General features: G+C 37.8%; 1 protein-coding gene across 1 annotated transcript in view; it reads left to right on the top strand.

Moving 5' to 3' along the window:
* The first annotated feature begins 1,768 nt into the window (after nucleotides 1-1,768).
* Nucleotides 1,769-22,985, top strand: part of LOC126825047 (probable cytochrome P450 12a5, mitochondrial) — a 28,621-nt gene continuing 7,404 nt past the window's right edge. The window contains exons 1-2 of the mRNA XM_050554478.1: nucleotides 1,769-1,896; nucleotides 20,824-21,126. Of these exons, the coding sequence (XP_050410435.1) occupies nucleotides 20,835-21,126 (292 nt within the window). The 5' untranslated portion in view covers nucleotides 1,769-1,896; nucleotides 20,824-20,834. The remainder of the gene's footprint in view (nucleotides 1,897-20,823; nucleotides 21,127-22,985) is intronic.

The following is a 22,985-nucleotide window of genomic DNA, read 5'->3' on the forward strand; positions in this document are numbered from 1 at the left end:
GGTGCAGTAGATATCGTTAGGCTAGCAAATGAGAGGTGAAATCGGATGTTCGAGAAACCGCAAGAATAACCATTGCGCAACAACCATCCACAATGTGCTTGTGTTCAAGTAATCTATCTATAACGGATTATGGATGGATTTAGCTCCCTTACATGTTTCATTCGGTATTTCCCGTCTGATATCTCACAAACCTACTTCTGATGTTAAACTACTCAAGGCTATATGTCACAGACTAGCATGATTTCTTAAAATTAACCTTTGCGAACTCAATTCTCATTTGTCAGGGGTAGTGCCCGTGGGGCTGAAATGGAAAGTGTCTAGTTGTTCGGTGGTGCAAAAACTGGGGTCCGGTGTATATATTATTAGTGCACGTAGTTGCACTCTAGAATTCGAAAAAGAGTATGTGTACACGCCGCTTTCCGGCCAGCCTCTGCTTTTCCCAACCTTGCATTGCAGCATGACAACAGAAACAATAATTATCGTATATTAGCCTCAAAATGAAAAGTGTTGAATTTAGTCAAAACATACCACTACATTTAGCCTAATCGACAGTCTAAAGCTCCTGAAAAAAAAGTTGTAAAAATGGCGACTTGATTATCAGAATATTTGACATTTTCCATGACATAGCCGAAGATTGCCCAACTTAAGACGTCATAAACCTGACTCGTGTTATATTGTGTTACTAATAATGACCAACAGAGGAATACCAGGTCAGAGAAACATGTTCACGCGTAGGACATTCGTTACTACCTGTTTAAAAGCATACATTCGCCCTCTAATATCATCCCCAAAGGTTCGGTTTTAAGGTTATTGTCATATAACACCAAAGTGACGCATATGAAAACCATACCGCCTTCACAAATTGAATTTACACTATACAAAGCAAAGTAATCGATAACGTGTTTGTATTATTTAAAGGGGGGTACTCCGCTTTCAGAGAGAAAGAGAGAGAGAGAGAGAGAGAGAGAGAGGGGGTATTAACGTCCACTCGACACAAACTAGGTCATTTCGGGACTAACATATGGTTCAATTATATTTCTATAATTCGATTGCGCGTAGGGGTCTTTAGCGGTGGGAGGGTTACAGAAGGAGAAAACCGGAGGACCTACTGACAACAAACTTCATTGGACAGGCGACCATACGTACAAGCTGCATGGAAATCGAAGGAAATGTGAGAGAGAGAGAGAGAGAGAGAGATCATTCAACACAAACTAGGCCATTTTGGGAATAATTTAATATGGTGTGTGTGTGGGGGGGGGGGGGGTTAAAGTCAACTCGGCATAAGCTAGGTCGTTTACAAGGAGGGGCCCAGGGGACCCAGAGAGGTTGGACAGGCGACTCTACCCCTTTTTATGAACACACCTACGGAACCCAGAGAAGACTCGCGAGGTTGGACACTCGACTCTACCCCCTTTTTATGAACACGCCTGGAATCGTAACCACGCCACCGGACTCAGTGATAAACCTTATCATCTAAACCGTACGCGTTAGACAACTCGACCACCGAAAGACTTCCTGAGTATGGAATTAGTTTTAAATTGTTTAACTAGCTTGACTAGCCGCTTGAAGAATATATGTAGAACAATACATGAACACGTGTTATATATATAGTAGACCAGTGATGAAGACCATGAAGCAATATCCATACATTTATGAATGACTGGCTAAAACTTGCTTTTCATTGGTGGTTAGATATCGATAAATATTGTAAACACCATATTAGCATTCTATTGGTTGATAGTTTGTGTGTGTTCACATGATGGACATGCACGTGTCTGGTGGATTTACATTTTCGGAAGAATTTGTGCATATATAAGTAAATTAGAAACCAAGTTAGCTACATTTCATCTATTTTATGGATGTAAGCAAGTTGCCTGGTCAACAGATTCAGTTCAGGTAAATAATCATATATATTTATATTTGATATACTGTAATAGTATGAACATGTATTTTATGCTAACTCTACCGAGAGCACCTGATACCACTTAGCGTTATATATCTTAACAATATGACCATGTATATTTTGCTTACTCTACAATATATTTTAATAGATTATGTCCAATAATTCAATATTGCATGAAAGCCATTATAATCAGTCATTGGTCAGATATCTCAAGCAATGTTTCAATTATGCAATTAGATCATTTTATATAATATCGAAAATTTATTCTTTATCAAAATTGTATCCATTTCGATGGCATAGTAAATAAATTCAGTGTCAAGAAAAATCGCAGGGAACGTTTACAGTTTGTCGTTTTTGTTAGAATAATAATTACCATGCATTCTAACGTAGATTTATATAAAACTTGATTAGTATAGTAGGACCGGTAGACACTTTAGTTAGGTAAATTTGAGACTAACATGTGGTTAACTATGTAATGTAATAGAAGATAATTTTGCCCAGGCACTGGCGTCTTGCTTATTCCCGCTGTACTTGTCAGTGCTGTTTTAACGTGCACGTCATTGTGTACTTCGGATTTTAATACGATCCGAAGAATTAGACAAACGGTTTCTTCCTTGTCAGAAACGTTTATTTCGATGACAACGTTATGTTTAGGCGGAGACGGGGATGGAGGTCCTGGTTTCGATCCCGGTGTTGGCTAAGAAGGTTCGTCTGGCTTTTCCGAAGTCTTTTCCCCTAATGAGTGGTGTAGGACAGCGGGTCTGGCAAGAAACAGTGTCTAGTCGTTCGGATGGCACGAAAAATCGAGGTCCCATGAACACATTGACGTGCACATAAATTAGCCTTTGACAGTTTGAATTCGAAATAAAGATAGGCCATATATAGTGGCGCTGTCGGGGCAAAGTTTCTCTTGTAGCCCGTTTTCATCACACTGGATAGAGCAGAAAGCTAGGATGTTAAACCCCTTTTTATCTCGGGTTTTTTTTTAATGTCTTATTCCGCAACAGTTTGATGTATCCAGTTATATTCTCTAAAATGACAAACTATGAAATTTAGAGATTTTGAAAATAATTCTTGAGATATCGCAATTTGAAAATAACGTCACATCACCGGGCGGAATTTGTGTCAATTGAGCAGAGTTTCAAATTATTCCTATTCATTACAAGACAAGAATATATTAAAGTCGCTGATTGTTATTTGAATGTTTCGCAAAATATCTCATTTTGTACGGATTAAACCACGCTAAGATGCACTAAAATTGATTATCAGACAACAGACATCAAAATATCAACGGCAGGTAATCCACGGACTTGGATTGATTTGGATTCAAACGAGGCCCATAAAAAGGTTAGGCGAAGAATATAAAGTGGGGATGCTTTATTTTGGCCATATCCCGTTTAGCATGTCTTGTAAAGTAATGAAATTAATATCCGGGAAGTGTAAAGCTAAACATGGTGTGCGGTTGTACACACGTCTTAATCAGTACTAAGTCGTATTCTAGAAACAATTATCTAGAAACTTACAATAAGACATATGGAAATTCCACCAAACATAGCAATTATCTGGAAACCTATATGGAAACTGCACCACAAATGACACTTGCCTAGAAAAGTAGAAGACACATTAAAACTCCATCAAGCATAACAATTATCTAGAAGCGTAGACGACATATAAAAAACTTCAATAAAGATAACAATTATTTAGAAACGTAGAAGAAACGTTGAAACTACACTAAACATAAAAATTGATTAGAAACCTAGAAGACACATGAAAACTACAGCAAACATAACAATTGTTTAGACACCAAACATAACAATTATCTAGACACCTAAAAGTCATATGGAAACTCTACCAAACATATTATTATCTAGAAGCCGAGAAGACACATGAACTCGGTAAAAAAAGACGTAGGTAATATTGACGTTTTATATTACACGAGTACAAAGAAAATTACTTGGTATATGATTTTTGTTTTAAAGAAAGCAACAATTATAGATTAATAAATAAACCGAAAAACCCAACAAATGATATCGATGTAACTATGTCCTGCCCCTTATGTCACTAATTTTAATAATATGAAAACTATGTTGTAGCACATCGTCAATTTACCAAATTTACTGCCGCTGTTGACATTAAATTTTCTGTCAATTTGGTGATTTATATTAACGGTAAATCCATCTACATCTCGGTATAAGAAATCCATGATCAAGTCCCAATGTAATATCAATATTCCCACACAGCTTTGTAACAATATAGGTATATCATGATCAATATTGTTATGTAGGCTAAATAATGATGAAATGTACATTATATAGGTTACCATTACATAAATGATCTTGCATAATTATCGAATACGAATTTGTTTCGCAATATAGGTTTACCAATCATATAAATGACATTAAAAATTATCGGATACCAATTTATTTCGCAATATAGTTTACCATTACATAAATGACGTTTAGGAACTTATTGAAATATTTATAGCTTGTCAGTTTCTCCATTTTAATTTGAACTGATAATGAGTATAATGATTTGAATACTATACTAAGCAGCAAAAGAAACGGCAGGTTGGTATGTTACTCTGAATAGACGCATTGCATAAAACTTGCCAAATGTTTTATTGTGTATTTGTGACCACGTCTCCAACTTTACCTGAGCAATAAAGCACCTTCCCAAACACTGAACTGAACCCAGGAAATGTTCTCAAAAACGCAACTTGACTTCTGAGATAGTAATGTGTTCTTCATGATTTTCATGTAACACGCAACTTGACTTCTGAGATGGTAATGTGTTCTCCATGATTTTCATGTAACTCATACTGCACGTGCTGTTAGCCGGGACCAGCCCTATAATATGCACGTGCTGTTAACCGGGACCAGCCCTATAAAGTGTACCCCCATACCTGGTTGAATCATTCACACCACTACAAAGTCACCAGAATGTCACGACGCAGCTCAGAGGAATCAGGCGCTTGGAAGACGCTGGCCACACTGCCCAAACCGCTGTCAATCACTTCCAGGTCAATTTTCTGACCATCTACAGGCTTCAGCAACGCTTTCGGGCCACCAACACCACGGATGATCGCCCCCGAACTGGTAGACCAAAGGTTACCACAAGGCGACTGGACAGCCATGTTGTGCGACTGCACGTGCAGAATGCCTTCACACGGGCATCTGAGACAGTGGGAACACACGAAAGACCCATCAATACCGATACAGTGCGTCGACGTCTCACCAGAGAGAACATCCATTGCCGTAGACCCTACCGTGGACCGATCCTCACCCCTCGCCATCGCCGTGAACGTCTACAGTTTGCCCATCAACACCAGAACTGGCGACACAGGCAATGGAGAACTGTTCTATTTACAGATGAGAGTCGGTATTGCGTATCAACTGCAGATGGCAGGACCGGAATATGGGGTCGATGGGGCCAGCGTTATTTTGACAATGTGTCATGGAACGAAACTCATGGGGAGGTCAAAGCATAATTGTTTGGAATGGAATCGGCCTGAACAGAGAGTGGGTCCTATAGTGTTCCAAAGTCTTGCTCTAGGGAGAGGAGGTGGCATCACAGCAGTGCGCTACATCGATCAAGCTCTCAGACCCCACATATACCACATTTTGCACGTCATCGTAACAGCGTTTCCCAGCATGACAACTCCCGTGCCCACACCGCCAGAGTTACTCGGGGCTTTCTACAGCAAACCGGTGTCAACGTTATGCACTGGCCAACCCTTAGTCCTTACTTAAACCGGATGGAACATCTTTGCGATAAAATTCAGAGGAGACTTAATAACGTCGTACCAAGACCAAACACAGCCGATGGATTGTGTCAGGCTTTTCTGAGAGTGTGGTTCCAGGTGCCAATGGCGTTTATCAATCGTCTGGTCCACTCCATGTACGGAAGCTGCGCTGCCGTTATTGACACTCGCGGTGGACACACCAGATACGGATGTATAGACTGTGTACAGACCCTAAACCTTCTCGTAATGTCTTGGAATTGTGATGAATTAATCACTAATGTGTCAACATACTGTTCACAAACAATTGCTTTGAACCATTTAGTAAGTCGTTTTCTAGAATGATTTGATTAAAGCGCCTCTCTGATTTTGAAATCGTACTGGCGTTGTTTTTTTGGGGGGTTTTTGTTGTGTTTTTTTTGTGCTGTTTAGTATATTATATATATAAATAATGAAGAAAACAATAGGATTATGCCCTTAATACTAATCACGATTTTATTTTCATATTTCAAATCAAAGTTTCGTTTGCTACAAGAAAACTAGCGAGTATAATTCTGGAGGCGACGGCGACTAGATGAGTAGGATGCCAAGAGGTCCCGGGTTCGATCCTGATGTCGTAACGATTTTCTCGGGATTTTCCAGTCTGGTTTTCCTTGTCGGAAGTCCAATGTATAAGCAGCACTTGTTTTTCTTTTTTTTTGTGTGAACAATATTTTATTTTAGAAATTTATGAAAAGGGATCAGGGAACAGGCAAAGCCTATATCACCCCTCTCCTCATACAAGGAATATAAAACATATAATATACAGATCTCCTATGTACATATTATAACATAATGGTGAAAATCATATAAATTAAATAATTTATATACACTATATAAAACAAATGAAATAAATGTGGAAGTACTGTTTTATAACATGATAAAAGGGTTCTAAAAATACAATCAGATATTTAGGCGTCTGGTGACATCGAAGTATTCATGAACTATTTTAAAGATGTTATTAGATGTAGTCTGATTTCCTATGCCAAAAAGAAGTGGTTTAATTGATTGCTGGTGTGATGGTAAAAGATGTATTGTATTTTTTCGTGCATCTGAATACAGTGGGCACCAGCGGAGAAAATGTTCAGATTCTTCAAAGTGATGACCGCAGCTGCATGATGGATCCTCAGAGATATGTCGTAAAATTTTATGCCCGTTTAGGTCGCTACAAGAAAGCTGCAATCTACTGTGTATGTACGAAAGCCCAGAAGGCTCATTCCAAATTCCAAATCTGATTCGAGGTTTTCTTCGGCAGATGTGAACAGTTTGGTGATCGGTTGCATATCAGTAATAGTACTTGATCACTTACTCAGTTCCTCCAGTGCAAAAGTTACACAGATATTGAAGGTATAGGTCAAATCCGCCGCATCGGCGATACTTATCTTCTCTGCAGCAGCCATGGTGATTATAATGTCACGTGATTATTTCGAATTTTGAATTTCGAATCTAGTAATTTGGAATTTCGAATCTTGTAATTTGGAACGGGTGTTTATCCGGCCCAGGCATCAGATAGGTAAACTAGCACTAATTAGTTGTGTAAAATTATAGGTCAAATCCGCCGCATCGGCGACACTTATCTTCTCTGCAGCAGCCATGATGATTGTAATGTCATGTGATTATGTCGAATTTGGAATTTGGAATTTCGAATCTAGTAATTTGAAACGGGTGTTTATCCCGCCCAGGCATCAGATACGTAAACTAGCACTAATTAGTTGTGTAAAATTACAATTTATTTAAATTCTAATTTGTTTAATTGAGGGGTGGGGCGGCTGCCAATTTGCTATTTTATTGGTAAGACATGAATTTGGAATTTGGAATTTCGCATTTGGAATTTGGAATTTGGAATGAGCCTTCTGGGCTCTCGTGGTGTATGATCTGGTTCTTTCTTTTGCCCTGTAGAAATGAATTTGGAATAATAGGATCGTTTAGTTTTAGATTTTGTTTGAAAGTAGTGAGAGTATATTGATAACAAGTTTGTTCCATTCTTTTGTTGATGAGGGTCCGAAGCCCCAGGATTGTTGGGGTTTTTGGGGTTTTTGGGGGGTTTTTTTGTTTATTGTTGCTCTACAAAAGCTACTCATCCTGTTCTTCTAGCCAATTCGTGCCCGATCTTTGTTTGTTCCTTGGACAATTGCGCATCGTTGGACGAACTTCGATTTTTGATATGGCGACATAATGCCGTGATCAGTTCCTGGTCCATAGTACGGTGGTTCTTGTTTTTAGATTAGCGGCCGTTCATCTTTCAAAACCCATTTTTTAATACGCTGCGCTATCAATTTTAGGATAGATTACTTTCTTAATCTCATTTAAATCTCTCACTACGTCTATCATATCTTATTTCATTCCTGTGCGTTTTAAACCGTGGCATATTTTAAGCCATGGTTTAAATATTCTTCTAGATCTTTTGAACTTATACCGTCTATATTATATCTTCCGAAAAAACAATACTTGGAAACTTTTGTAATCACAAGTATCACATAAAGAAGGCCCGTATTAACGTCATACGTGTTTATATAGATGTCTGTAAGTAAGTATAATACAATCCCATTCGGCATTACGTCAAAATATGTGACGTCAGCGCTATTCGTACTAAAGTAGACCTTATAAAAAGCAGCTTCTCAATACAGAATTAGAAATGTCAAATAGACTGGGTTAGATATACAAGTCCTTCCTTGTCATCCGTAGAAAGCGCCTTTCGTATTGAATAAGACCTTATAAAAAAGCAGCTTCTCTAAACAGAATTAAAAATGTCAAATGAACTCGGTTAAATATACAAGAACTTAACTAACGAAGTAATACGTGTCACAATAACACGATATAAAATGCAATTATTATCATGTCCCACTGGTTCGCTTATCGCAACTAAACGACTAGCGACCTATCATTTTGGCTTGCTGTCGTACTGGCGACTTTTCGAGTTTTGCCTCGAAAGTGCTTGTAGTCTCAATTTGTCAGGTCGCATTTGAATACGTGCAATCAGGGCTCACACTGGCTTTCATTTTATTATTCGCCAAAATGGATAATAATTTTTATTTAAAAAAATTATTCATATTTTTTCTCCGCAAAAAACTGGAATATTTTATCTGCCAAAAATGTCTGATAAAATAAAAAAACTTACAACAATTTCATTTATTATGTAGGCCTATTATAAAAACATTTATCCCGTGCCGGTATATATACAATATACGACTTATACAATCCCGTGCCGGTATATATACAATATACGACTTATACAATCCGTTTTACATGGGGGTTAGTGGTTTAACACGTGCGCGTGAAATCACAAGATTTTTCATTGATTCAAGTGGCGTATTTTCGATTCCCCCTCTCTCTCTCTCTCTTTCTCTCTCTCTCCACATAATACATTAGCACAGTTTTGAGGTGATCCACTAAGATCAAGATTTATTTTTGGCGTCTTTAGTTATTTCCACATCTACTGATCAATATATATGCCAGTTTCATCCAAGGATTTCCCTTTTTCCCGTTGTCTTTAAATTTATGTTTTGCATGTATAATAGGCCGATTCTTAATTGCAGGTACCGTAATGATCTAGAATCTAAATCCTGATAGAAATATCAATTTTATTTGTAAGACATGCCTAGAATCACACTCTTCGTTCACTTCAGAGCATTTTGGCGGCGGTAATGAAACGTCGCTATTCGACTCGTTCTTACGTTTCCTACCCATGGTGATAATATAATTTGAAATAAAATAACAATATCCAATGGGGAAAACCTGTATATTCTCTATGCCGTATGAAGCCATGTCAAAGGCGGAAAGACGGTACACAAGCCAAAAAGAAAGTCGAAAATAAGAAATTAGGAAAAAACGAGGGGCGCTATTATCGCAGTGTTTTACTTCTTAATTTCCTATATTCGAGACGGTTTTGGCTTGTATAGGTGCTGTCGCCTCACATTTTGTTGTAACTTCTACTTTTCGACTTTTCGACTTTCGTGTTTAGAAAGGGCGAAAAGTAGAAATTACGAATGGTAGTTATAGGCTTCCATAGGTTTTTCTTACATAAATGTACAAACGGATGTAATAACTTTAGTGCGTAAGACCGATGATTAGTATAACAGAACTTGATGTATTTTACCCGAGAGGTAAAGTTTCAAGTCGTTGTTTACAGGGGGGGGGGGGGGCATGCTGATCTTTGTATGCTGTGACTTGCTGTTCACACGTTTTGTTTGGAAATGAAAATAGAAAAATGAAATGGGATTTAACGTCCCACTTTTCTGTTCCGACTGGGCTAAATTTTGTCCGAATAGAGGCGCAACTACCTACTCTTATATCGAATTCCAACTCCCAAGGAATTTTTTACGTACGTGCACGCCAATGTGTACACGGGACCTCGGTTTTTCGTTCCATTCGGACGACTATAAGTTGTCCTTTGTTAGGCCCTCAGTCCTGCACCACTGGCCAGGAGGAACCACGCCGGAAATCCGGTGGACTTTCTAGGCCAATGCAGGGATCGAATACGTGACCTCCAGTTAGCGAGCCAGCGTCTCACACCCTGAACCACCGTGGATTCCAAATTAGCCTACCAAGTTGTTGTGTATGTAGGGGACCTAGTGCACTGCTTTGCGCGGAAGCTTATAGCGCTGTATAAGGCGGTATAATACTATAATACAAACCACGGTGTAATTATCACTTTGATCTCAATGATAGTAATGGATATTAACCGCTTGTGACATCATCAGAGAGAGAGAGAGAGAGAGAGACAGAGGGAGTGGGGGGGGGTAACGTCCACTCGGCACAAACTAGGTCATTTCGAGACTAACATAAAGTTCAACTTTATTTCAATAACTCGCTTGCGCGTAGGGATCTTTAGCAGTGAGTGGGGGGTGAGGACAGGGGGTCACGGAGAAAAGCCACCACAAGGTTGGGCAGGCGACCCTAACCCTTGTCACGTACGACCTGGAAATCGAAACCGCGCCAGTGGACACAATGCCAGACCGTATGATACAACACTCACGCGTTAACCATTTGGTCACCCCCCCCCCCCCCCCGACCCCTCAGACATCATCAGAGTCAATATTATGTAAAAGAATATCAATAACTTACAATTAATCTATTTATTAGACTGAACAAAAGAGTTTATTGTGAAATTTGGGCATTGATAATTGTTGTTCCTTGGTCAGACAGTATACTGTGTTTCAGCTGGAAACTGGTTTTATTCTCATCAGACTCCGTCGACTGCCGGGGGTTTACGGTGCATTGGCCTAGAAAGTTCATCCCGATTTTCCGGCGTGGTTCCCCCTTGTGAGTGATGCAGGACGGAGGATCTGACAAGGACAGTTGTCTAGTAGTTCGGAAGGGACAAAAACCGAGGTCCCGTGTACACATTGGCGTGCACGTAAAAGATCCCTTGGTAGTTCGAATTCGATATAAGAGTAGGCCGTAGTGCTGCCTCCGGGCAAAATTTCCCTCATAGCACACTGTATGGCGTAGGTCCGTCTTCATTAGCCCGGTTCGGAGCAGAACAGTAGAACGTTAAACCCCATTTCATTTCATTTCCGTCGACTGGATGTTGAAGAATAAACAAAAAAGTTTATACTCAATGTGACGTGTGTTCGTAGTAAACGGCACTCACGTGTATATTAACCTGGCAACTAGAGGACTAATCCGTCTGAAAGAAAAGCGTGTATTTTGCTGTTAATTGCCCTTCGTTTGTGTGCATGATAAAGACCGCTCACCCCTCGGTTGCTTCGCCTCAACTTTATTTCGCGTAACATTCTCGTAGCGGTCTATACCTAGTACATAATATTATACTTAGATACCTGTACAAACTGATGTTAGTACACACGACCGGTAATGTAACTTAATGTATGTTTGACTCCCCCTTTCAAGTCGCTGTATAATGTAGAACCCCACCTGTGTATAGATAACGCATATAGATAATACACGTTTGACATGTCATTTATCTCTTCATACCTATACGGACATGTGTACCTAGATACATTACGTACAAACGTGTCAACTATACAAAATTTAATATAAAGATTGGGTATCGGATTTTATTTTTCCTCTAAGGTATCCCCGTGCGGAACGACAGTAATGTTTCCGCCAACTCGACTATACTTAGGTGCGGATATAGCCGAAAGAAAGCTGCACTCATCGTACATTTTATTATGGTATCATTCATTAGTGTAATATATTTATTATTTAGTGTTGATCGGGGTGCGTGCGGGAAAATAATATTATTATTCATTGTTTATCTGAACATTCTTACTGTTCTTTTCAGATAGGCTAATGAAGACGGGCATAGACCATGCAGTGTGCTATGAGGGGCATTTTGCCCGGACAGCGGGTCTACGGCCTACTCTTATGTCGAATTCAACGTCTTACTCGCTGGGCCACCTCGGCCTAATGATAACAAAAGCATCTTTCTTCAAGTCACCCAGTTTAGGTCATTGTTTAATACAATGGACATATATTCACTGCATTAGTAGTAATCTCAGTGATGGACTGGTTTTATCGTTAAATTAGCTAATGAAAAATAGCATATTGCGTATTCTACACTATAGTATGCTTTTCAAAAAGTAGAATTTGAAAGAAATTCTGCAAAAAGTAAACCTAATGTTTTGAAAAACGCGATTTTGGATGATTTTAAACTACAGATTTCACCTTAAACTGCATTATGTAAAATTTAGATAAAGAGCTGGTCGTTCTTGCTTTAATAGTTTACAATCGATAATGAAAAATGAATATATTGGAAATTTTAGTGAAATTACTTTATTCTATTCGAAGCTACGGATATTTGAGTTTTTGACAAGAAATAGACGCCATAGTCTCGGATGTCAAAGACTATTGTCAATCATTAAACATGGTGTAGAGAGAAGTGTGTGTGTGTGGGGGGGGGGGGTCTACTCTTTGTCATGCGCACGCCTGGGATCGAAACCGTACTGACTCAATGACAGAGCCACCTCTATTGTATTACCGTTAGTCTCTCGGGCTGACGCGGCTATTTCAGAATACACGCTTTAATGAATGCACTGGGAAATTGGTTGTGTAATATATGTACTGAACTCGACAGGCTATGGACGAACTAATCTGCTTATCGGTTACAAATAATAGTTGTCTGTTTATCTTAAAAACACAACGATCAAAAGACATGCATTTACATCTACTTGGCCTCTATATCTTTATTTTTCTAGCAATTTGCTTTATCATGGGCGTGTGAAGTGCAGTTGCCAGCTATCTTATTTCTTAGTTTAATGCTACATCATTATGAATATGGATACATTTTTAGAAACTAATCATTGTCACTAATATGTGGGGATACCATGATGCAATCGCCCGGTTTTGTTTGCCTACTATATGTCATTCTTTGACAACTATAAGCCCCGAAACCCAGATTTTTATCTTTTGTCCGAACCGTGTTCAGAGCTTTTTGGGACACTCACTCTGTTAACCGGACGCGCAGTTCCATGTGTGTTTAAATTAATATATTGTTCGGTATTTGATAGTTTCTGGGATAATTCCTGTGTGTATATATAGCTGTCGATTCTCCATCCGACAAAAGTCAACAATATTTCACAGAGTAATGAAGTACAGACGAACCGGTTGACATTAATGCGTATAGATATATAGGTTAAGACTAATGCCATTCATACTGGAACACAAAATCTTTGGTTATGCTCTTTTCAAATTTCGTGAAAACACACAAAGTTCAGATTTAGGGCATTGGTGGCTTCAGAGGGGCGTAATCAATGCATGACATACCTAAACCATTTGTCTTCTTTTGAAGTTGTTATAAACATTTTGTAACCCTCAACTTTGTCCCCATAATTTATTATATAATTTTCCCAAAGATCCTCCCCCTAACCGCCAACTTTTCGAAAAGCCAAGAACAACCATATTAAGTATTAAATTTTAGGAAATCAAATACCAACTGTTTTAACCGAAATGTGTTTTAACTGAGGACGGGCATACTCTGTTTTTTTTTTTAAAAATAACCGCCATCTAAAATTAAAAAAAAACCCAAAAAAACCACCACACCACCCAATGGATTCTGAATCTGGATAGAATCTAGATTCAACTTCACAGCAATCAAACACGCATTTTAAAGGGGACAGTTTGACTGGATAATCTTCTCGTTTTAGAGGTGCAAATACTCGGAGATTTTCCACTTGTACTAATCATGAGGATCATCTTACATATGCATGCCTTTTAATGTTATAACAATATGTATGGTATTCTATTTCTGCCACTTCCCGTATCGCGCGTCGCCCTTGAAAAAAGCGACGTGCTACGCAAAATTCGCGTCTCGCGTCGCCATTTTCAGTATTAAGCTATAGAGAAAGAAAGTATCGTGTTCTATTTCGGCCACTTCCTAAGCCGCGCGTCGCCTTTTAAAAAAAGCGACGCACGACACGCGTCGCTTTTTTTAATGTTAAGCTAACATGTTTAACACGACGTCGTCCTTTGCATCGTGCGTCGTGCGTCGTGCGTCACGCGTCGCTTTTCAAAATTATTTATAAATTGACTTCCCTAAGGCGACTTCGTTATTAAATGTAAATACAATAATTTTTAAAAATGCGTCTGTATTTTTGTAATATTTTTTGTTTTGTTTACGTTACAAATTATTATTTGAAATGTATATCCTATTATAATGTTTTATCTGAGAAATTTATCTGAGATAACAAATCACCGCAGGCCTTCGCTTCGCCTAAACCTGTGTAAATCAGTTCATATTTCAGCAAATATAGAGGATAGAAATATGGGAACGAAAGTCAGCTACTAGCAGGGCCCTCACAATGTGGCACCCCAGAGCAAAGTTTCTGTGACACCTCCATCCCCCACCCCGCCCGCCATTGCATATGATTAAAGAAGTTTTAAATTACAACTTTTTTTATTTAATACCTTTATCACTTTGTCTAAATAACTATTTATCAAATCAACTTATATGTTTATTTCCTCTTCATTTTCCCATTGAAAAAAGCGACGCGCCACGCGAATTTTGCGCCGCGCGTCGTATTTTTTTTAACGGCGACGCGCGACGACGTTTGAAGTGGCCGAAATAGAACACCATAAATATGTCTGTGTGAAGGATGTCACTTGTCTTAGACGAGTATACGTGATCTTAAGTGGCCTACTATAGGTTTATCATATAAACAGTTGTAAACTTTGTACTTATCGTGCGTATATTTCCTATTTATTAAATTACCTATTGAAGTCCAGTGTTTCAGATTATCTGACAAAATCGGATCTTCACGCCAAGCTAGCAGAGGTAATTTAATTTAAGTTGTGTTTTTGTTCTGTGGAATTTGTGAGCGATGAACATTGCCAACACTCTAGGAACAGACCAGATTGCCCGACATGACAATGTTTCGTAGACTTCGCCAAAACTACTTTGACAAAAAGCTCTAAATAAAATATGGCCTGGGAGCATTTAAACGAAATTACTCAAGGATCCATTAATTTCTTTTACTTTTCGAATAAATAGTTATTAATTGGCCCAACAAGCATAATAAAAACACCCTTAAAGCTCAGAAACTCTGCGTTTTTCTTTTTTCTTGTATTACATAATAATTTTGTGCGTCCCTGCAACAGTTGAATCGCAGGAATAAGACACATTGCAATTAGCTAAAAATGCTCTGTTCAAAAGTCAGTCTGCAATGTGTTATATGTACTAAGGTGTCGTTCGGTTTTGCTAATGCTACTGCTACTTCTCGCATAATGCAGTTCAACAATTTCGTTATGTGAACAGATGAACGAATGAGTACTATTCATGTTTTTTTTTATAACTTTTTGACTGTGAAACCGTCACCAGACCCAACCATTGCGTAACACACCAAATATGCCTACGTTGTGAATCAGGTATTGACGTCGTGTCAGGGTAAGAGGGATAGGTAATAACAAGGACGAATAATAACCATTTTAATGTAACTAAGTAAATATCTAGTTAACAGATGCGAAAGACCTTTATTTGTCGGTATTCACACGCGTGGACCCATTTGAAGGTTTACGATATGTGAAGATTTAGCGTGTCAACCAAGTAATTGGTAACCGACTTCCGTGAATATTTAAGACAATTATCTAACAGCTCCGACGCATTCCCGAGACAATCTTGCAATGTGAAGGTTCCATTAAAGAGAAACGGGATCATATAAGGTAAAAGTTTGAATAAGCTAGAAAATTAGAAAATTTGAATTTATGATATGAACCTAAAATAAAAACATATTGAACATTTTATTTCAATATGGATTTTACTGGTGATAAATCGTGTATTTTTACAAATATATAAGATATACGTTTAAATATTTAGTTAATTTTTTTTTAAAAAAAACCCAAACAAATAACAATAGTAAAGTTATTTTTCGAATTTGAATTTTGCAAATTGAAAGACTAGAATGTGTTCTTTAAATAGTATTCCAGGCGATTAAAGCAAAAAAAAAAAAAAAAAAAAAAAAAAAAACCAGGATGATGTTCATGGATACAAACGAGGTATTCTTGCGTAGCTGGCTTAACGTAATTTTTAAGTCAGAATGATTTGGTTTTGTTCTTTTTATTTCTCAAATAGATCATAAAATAGCAAGAAATGTTTTCCTTTTAGGTGTAAGTTTGTGATTCATACTGTGTTAGAATTAAAGTGATTGGTATTTATGAAAATGTATCATTTGTAGCAAAACTCAATACTGATTGGAGCTACCATAAATTAATATTTCGAACACAGTGTACAGGTGGGCCAAAACAATGTTGCCCATTCTGATTATACGCTTCTTTTTTACATGTGAATATTTTAATAACAAGTTAGTAATATTCGAGAAGGTATAACCGTTTAAAAAAACAACGATTTGTTAAAGCTACATTAGAAATGATTCTAATAATAGGCCTAATGTCTGATTTTTTAACGCATTCATTGTGAAGGCTTTTATACGCCCATTGAAATGTGATCGTATATTGTCGTCGCCCGTCCGTCAGTCCATCGGCTAAGTTAATATCCGATTGACTTTAAATTTATACACAGTGTTTATGGTCATAATTACTGCCAGAGTTATGGCCCTTGATCACTTTGAAAATCTTGTGGATACTTTAGAGACCATAGTTATCATCTGATTGATTTATATTTATACACCATGTTTACGCCTATATATAATCGTTTCGATTGACTTTAGATTGATACACAGAATTTAAGGTCTTGAGATGAAAAAGTATATTGATTTTCAATGATTTTTGATAACTTGAACAGCTAAATCCATGATAGTAAATGTTTTGTATACTAAACGTTAGCATGGGCCAAATACATTCTAATGATTTTCTGATAATTACTTAATGAGTTGTTATTCTTAATCAGATTTTAGTGTATTATAAATGTTTCATTACCGACAAAAGTACAAATATGCGACAACTCTTGTTGACTGCCCGGACAATTTAGCAGCTGTTGGCGTATGTTTCGTTGCCTGGCAACATATTTTTTATTTATACCGGGGGCAAAGCCAACTATGACACATTTTTTTTAAAAAAAAGTAATTCTTAGCAATTTGGTTATATGTTGGGTTTTTTTCTGATACACCAACTGGTTTGATATATCGTTTTCCACGATTTATTTTACCGAAACGATAGATAGAAAGAACGATAATCAAGGGAGGTAAATCACTTTTTGAGCATGGTTAAGGAGTCGAACCACTGATTTGGAAATATTGAACTAGTTCTTTTATAGACCAATGCTCTATGCTTCCGATTCTCGTCAATCACTAATTCCTTATGAAAAATATCATTTCCACCAATATGTAGGTCCATTAAATTTTACCTCGGCGTGTTCTTTACTGATATGAAGATTAGACTATTCGAACTTTTTTTTAAAGTGAGTTATAGACCATAGATACGGTATAAAACTAATATTGAAGCCAAAGTTCACTGATTATTAACACGCTTCCAGTACTAAATAGCCCGGTTCATTATCGTCCCAATTGGTTTGGCTAAGCGAGTAAGACGCTGGCTCATTAGCCTGGAGGTCGCGGGTTCGCTCCCGGTGTTGGCCGAGAAATTTGATCGAGATTTTCCGGCGTGGTTTCCCCTTGTCAGTGATGCAGGAAGAGGGCCTGACAGTGGTGCAGGGCGGAGTGCTGTGTAGTCGTTCAGATGGGACGAAAACCGAGGTCCTGTGTACACATTGGCGTGCACGTAAAATATCCCTTGGCAGTTGGAATTCGATTTAAGAGTAGGCCGTAGCGCCGCTGTCCGGGCAAAATTTCCCTGTATGGCGTATGCCCGTCTTCGTTAGCTCAGTCGCAGCAGAACAGTAGTACGTTAAACCCCATTTGATTTCATTTTATTTCGTCCCAATTGGATCACTTGGAACACGCGCTAGGGTGACTACTCTAGGCTTTTACGACAGTAGAATCGCCAAAATGTTCCCAAGGATAGAATGTTTATGTTTAAAAACAACTTAAACCTTGAAACTAATACAGTATTGTGTGCTCAGAATGACGTGTCAAAGATTGTGAAAGATATATACGTATTATCTTACTACATTCGCATCATGTTCATCCTGGGTCATGACCGGATTTAAAGCGGTTCCTTTTTGGAAACAATATACACTTATCAAGCGAGTTCAATCTCTACTAACCAGATGGGTGCATGTTGAAATAACAAACCGATTATAAAATGCATACTGAAAGTTTTACAAAATAATTCACATTTTTTATATGGCGAACTCTCGTATTACAAACAAAAAACACATTACAATATTTTTAGATTAAACAAAACCTTGTAAAACTTGTGTGATGAATTAGTGAAGCCGGGTACATGTGCACTGTTTTGAGGTTTGTAATTGTCGACCACACTTGGCGTTTATGATACATTAGGTCTTATATTTTAAATTAGCCCTTTATTAAAAACTATCAAAGCAAACAGACGGTGTAATCATGTACTTTACCGACTTAAAATACCAACCAACATAATATTTTATATTTAAAAGTAGAGCAAAAGTTGGATAGTCCACCATTAAAAAAAAAATCTGTTTTTTGTATATGTTAATTATGTCACCGACTTAAAGGTCTTATATTTCATACTAAAAGGGTGATAAAAACTTGTACAATATCTTGCCGAAAAGTACATTGTTATAAACATTAAATTCGATCAAGTCGTGATACAGAAAGCGTGCATTGGTCATGATGTGCGTTCTCTTTCTAGAACTTCACATTACTTTCAAATAAATCCAAGTCGCGATATTTATAGTCTTAAGTCTATATGCGAGCGGAATGGAATTGGGAGATTAAAACGGCCGCTCGCGACTTTTGTCTTCAAAAAAAACCCCCAAAGAAACCGAAAAAAAAACCCCCAACACTTAATAATATAATATTGAGTCGAAGAATAGTAAGAAGAAATCGAAAACATAAAAAAGGCGTATGGTATAAGATGACTTTATCATCACTTTTAACTTTACGTGCTTAAGAATGACGCCTTATACCTATGAACCACTGGTTGTCGTAAGGAAATATCCAATATCTAGCCTGCCATTTTGATTAAATAATTATCAGTTCGAGCCCCTATTGCTTGAAGCTGTGCGCATGCCCAAAAATAAGTTCGCGCGTAAATTTATATAGATATATAGTCCGAATGTTTTTACTCCCTTGTCAGTGATGCAGGACGGAGGGGCTGACAAGGAAAGCTGTCTAGTCGTTCGGATGGGACGAAAAACCGAGGTCCCGTGTACACATTTGCGTGCACGTAAAAGATCCCTTGACAGTTGGAATTCGATATAAGAGTAGGTCGTAGTGCCGCTGTCCGGGCAAAATTTCCCTCATAGCACACTGTATGGCATATGCCCGTCTTCATTAGCCCAGTTCGGAGCAGAACAGTAGGACGTTAAACCCCATTTCATTTACATAAATTTTGTTTTATAAACAATTGTTTTTGTATATTTGCAAACTTAATTTATAACAGAACAGAATATCCATCTCATGTATTGCAGAAACCACTTAATTGCGTTTCGTTGGGGTGGAATTCTCTTTCTAGAATGCTTGCTACCAATTCTTTTTAGGAGTTCACGTCTCAACCACTACTCCAATAAATTTAAGTACTGACGGATTGCGTGCATGAGTCAAGGTATGCTTACACCTGATACAACAAAGTGTTTCAATGCGAAAGCCTGGTGTCTAAAATAGGTAAAAATAACTCAATCATGTTCAAACTTCACAAAAATACTTTATTCGTTTAAAATATTAGCACCATTGCACTCTAAAACTTGTACAGATTAGAGACTGATAGGGTAATGTCCATATGATTAATCTGTATTTGAAATGTACCATTTTTCAGTAATTCGATTCTTCTTTCTAATACAGATTACTCATATGACCTACGGTAGATATTATTATCCACTTGTTGATCATTTGCTAGTTTGTGGTTAAAATTGTACAATCCAAATCAATGAGGTTAGGTTTGCGAAACGTAATATTCTAATGTTACACATTAGTATATTTTAATGGCAAATATCAAGATACCCGAGTATATAATGTTGATAATGTCAGTTGATAATTATCTTGAATATTTCATGAAATCGTACATTTATTTACGTTTCCAATAACAACATTATTAACGTAATAACTTTAAGGTTTAATGAACAAATAAAATAGATTAATATGTCACATTGATTAAAGTTTTATGTTTCTTAAGAGGATATTGATATTTATCGTATATGTATAGGTTTTTATTCTTACTTTTAATATAGGGTAGCTCCCAGCAATACTTACTTTCTGTATGTTATTAGTGAAAATATAATATTATGGTCTTATTTAATATTTATTGAGTTAAAAGAATGACACAAACGTGGTGTTGAGCGTCGTGTTTACCTTCTGATTGAGAAATGAAATGGGGTTTAACGTCCCACTTTTCTGCACTGTCAGGGGTACGCTTACGTGTATGCCAATTTGTTCACGGTTTCTCGGTTCTACGTTCCACCGAACGACTAGACACTGTTCCTTTCAGACCCTTCGTCCTGCACCATTGCCTAGGGGAAACCACGTCGGAAAATCCCGAGGAATCTTTTCGACCAACACCGGAATCGAACTTCAAACCACCTTGTTAGTGGATAATTCGGTCTAGGGTGTAGGACCAAGCTAATTATAAGTGCCTACATTTTTATGTAATAGGTAGGGTGCATTCTTATGAAAGCTTTTATATTTTCTTTTTTCAGATTAAAGAACCATGTCTGGAAAACGACAACTCCTCCGTGCCGTTGGTACCAATGTTAAATCATTATCACGACGTGTTTACGACACTTCAGCAGATGTCACTGCCGTGTCAAGATGTACTTATGATGCGACGACGAGCACACAATTATCAAAATGTCCTTTCCAACCGGCAGTTGCCGACGCTTCATTCAATGCACCTTCTATAGATGTCATCCCACCAGCTCAGATTACCCGCGGTCTAGCGGCTATCCCAGGGCCTCAACCATTTCCGCTTATTGGAACTATGTATCAGTATTTCCCAGGAGGTAAGTAATTTTAATATGACCAGTTTGGGGGTAAAAATTACACGGTGCCGATTTGATTACGATTAATGTATTGATTTGCTGAGTATCTGCCTATATTTAAACTGGTACGTCCACCTATAGACTTCTTAGAGACTTTTGACAAGCATAAATGCCTCGTCCGTATCGCGTATGCGTATCGATTTTGCGTATGACGTCATTGATGTGTGTGTATTTCTCATACGTGATACGGCAGCACCACTCGGCAAACCTCGGCAGATTCCGGTACCCTACATCTAGCCTCGGCTGTATGACAGTAAGTGATATGTATCTACGCCTATACATTTGCGATGCGGCACCGGTTTACTTATAAGGGAAACTTGCCCACGTTTAGAAAGAAGTTCTCAAAATTGCGTCGTTCGAAGAGTGTGTAGAATTTTCAGTGCAAATTTGTCCTTGTCTAAAGAAAATCGGATAAACTTGAAAGAAAAACAGCTTCAAACTTTGAAAATTTTGTAAGATAAAACATTCTTCAAATACGTCGTCATTGGTCGTCATGGACAACGCCATTGTAATCCGGGAACTTGAAAGTAGTTCTAATGGCGGACTTTGTCATACAGCCGAGATTAGATGTAGGGTACTGGAATCTGGTGAGGTTTGCCGAGTGACGGCAGCACGTATCGAACAGCTTTTATACGGAAAAGGCCCGTATAACATCGTCGTCTTTTTACAGTCCTTTTTACTAATTTGTAGGTTTGCACTTGACTAGTACTGATGGGGATCTTGGTAGATAACTGCCATCGTTTTCTAATAGAACTAAGCTCAGCTCAGCTACGCATACGCACACGGCGCGAAAAGCTACCAAAACTCTAAAACTGCATTGACGCAACGTATCACCTGTCGATACGGATGGGAAAAGTTCCGCTTGCCAAAAGTCTCTAATATTAAGATGTAGCTGCTTTTGATCTACTGTCGACTTTATTTAGAAACCAAACTAAACTAAGTAAACAAATTTAATATTTCGAAAAAATAATTTAATGTACAGCTCATCAACCATCCCAATTTAAAACTTTTTTTGATTTAGCTTCTTTTAAATTCCAAGTGACATAATAGGAAACGATTCTGTGGAATACAATCACTGTTTGTCATCGAGCGACGTTTCGACTAGCATTGCCTAGTCTTTTTTCAGGCAGAGATAAAGAATCGAGAATTCTAGTCGAGACGTTGCTCGGTAATAAACAGTAATAATTGCTTTCACTGGAATTCTGTCCGGTGTACTTCCAGTTCAATTATTACATGACATTGAAACAATTTGTCATACAAATTACAGAGTAGCTATTAGATCATTCAACTAGGGCATTGCAGTTATTAACAGGAAAACAATGTCAAAATTACATCTAATGGCGCCCTTGGATTGGTTTTGGAACTTCTAAATATATCCTTTTCTTAAGCGAAAATAATTTAAATGCATTGAATACTACAGCCAGTTCAAATAATTCAAATGATTCCTCGGAATTTTACAACTTTTATAAGTTAGCGTTTGTTAGTCAGCATACATTTTTGTCTCGAAGCTTTCTATTTCGAAACTTTGAATATCGAACCGTACAATACCTGTACATTCTACTGAGTTTATTCTACGTGCATCTCATTTCTATCATATAATCAGTATGTTTCTATGTATGCCTTGCTGCAATGTGATCAACTATTACAATCTTGTTGGCATCAACATTATATCACAAATAAAGATGCTGGGGGTGGGGGGTGCTGGCAAGGACGATACGCCTAACTGTTCGGTTGGTAAAACATCATTTCATACTCAACGAACCGCGGTACTAATCTATAGAATATCTTATTGATAGTGTTGATTGCAGTTACTAGTTTCT

This window comes from Patella vulgata, chromosome 6 (assembly GCF_932274485.2).
Source record: "Patella vulgata chromosome 6, xgPatVulg1.2, whole genome shotgun sequence".
In the NCBI taxonomy this organism is placed as follows: Eukaryota; Metazoa; Mollusca; class Gastropoda; family Patellidae; genus Patella; species Patella vulgata.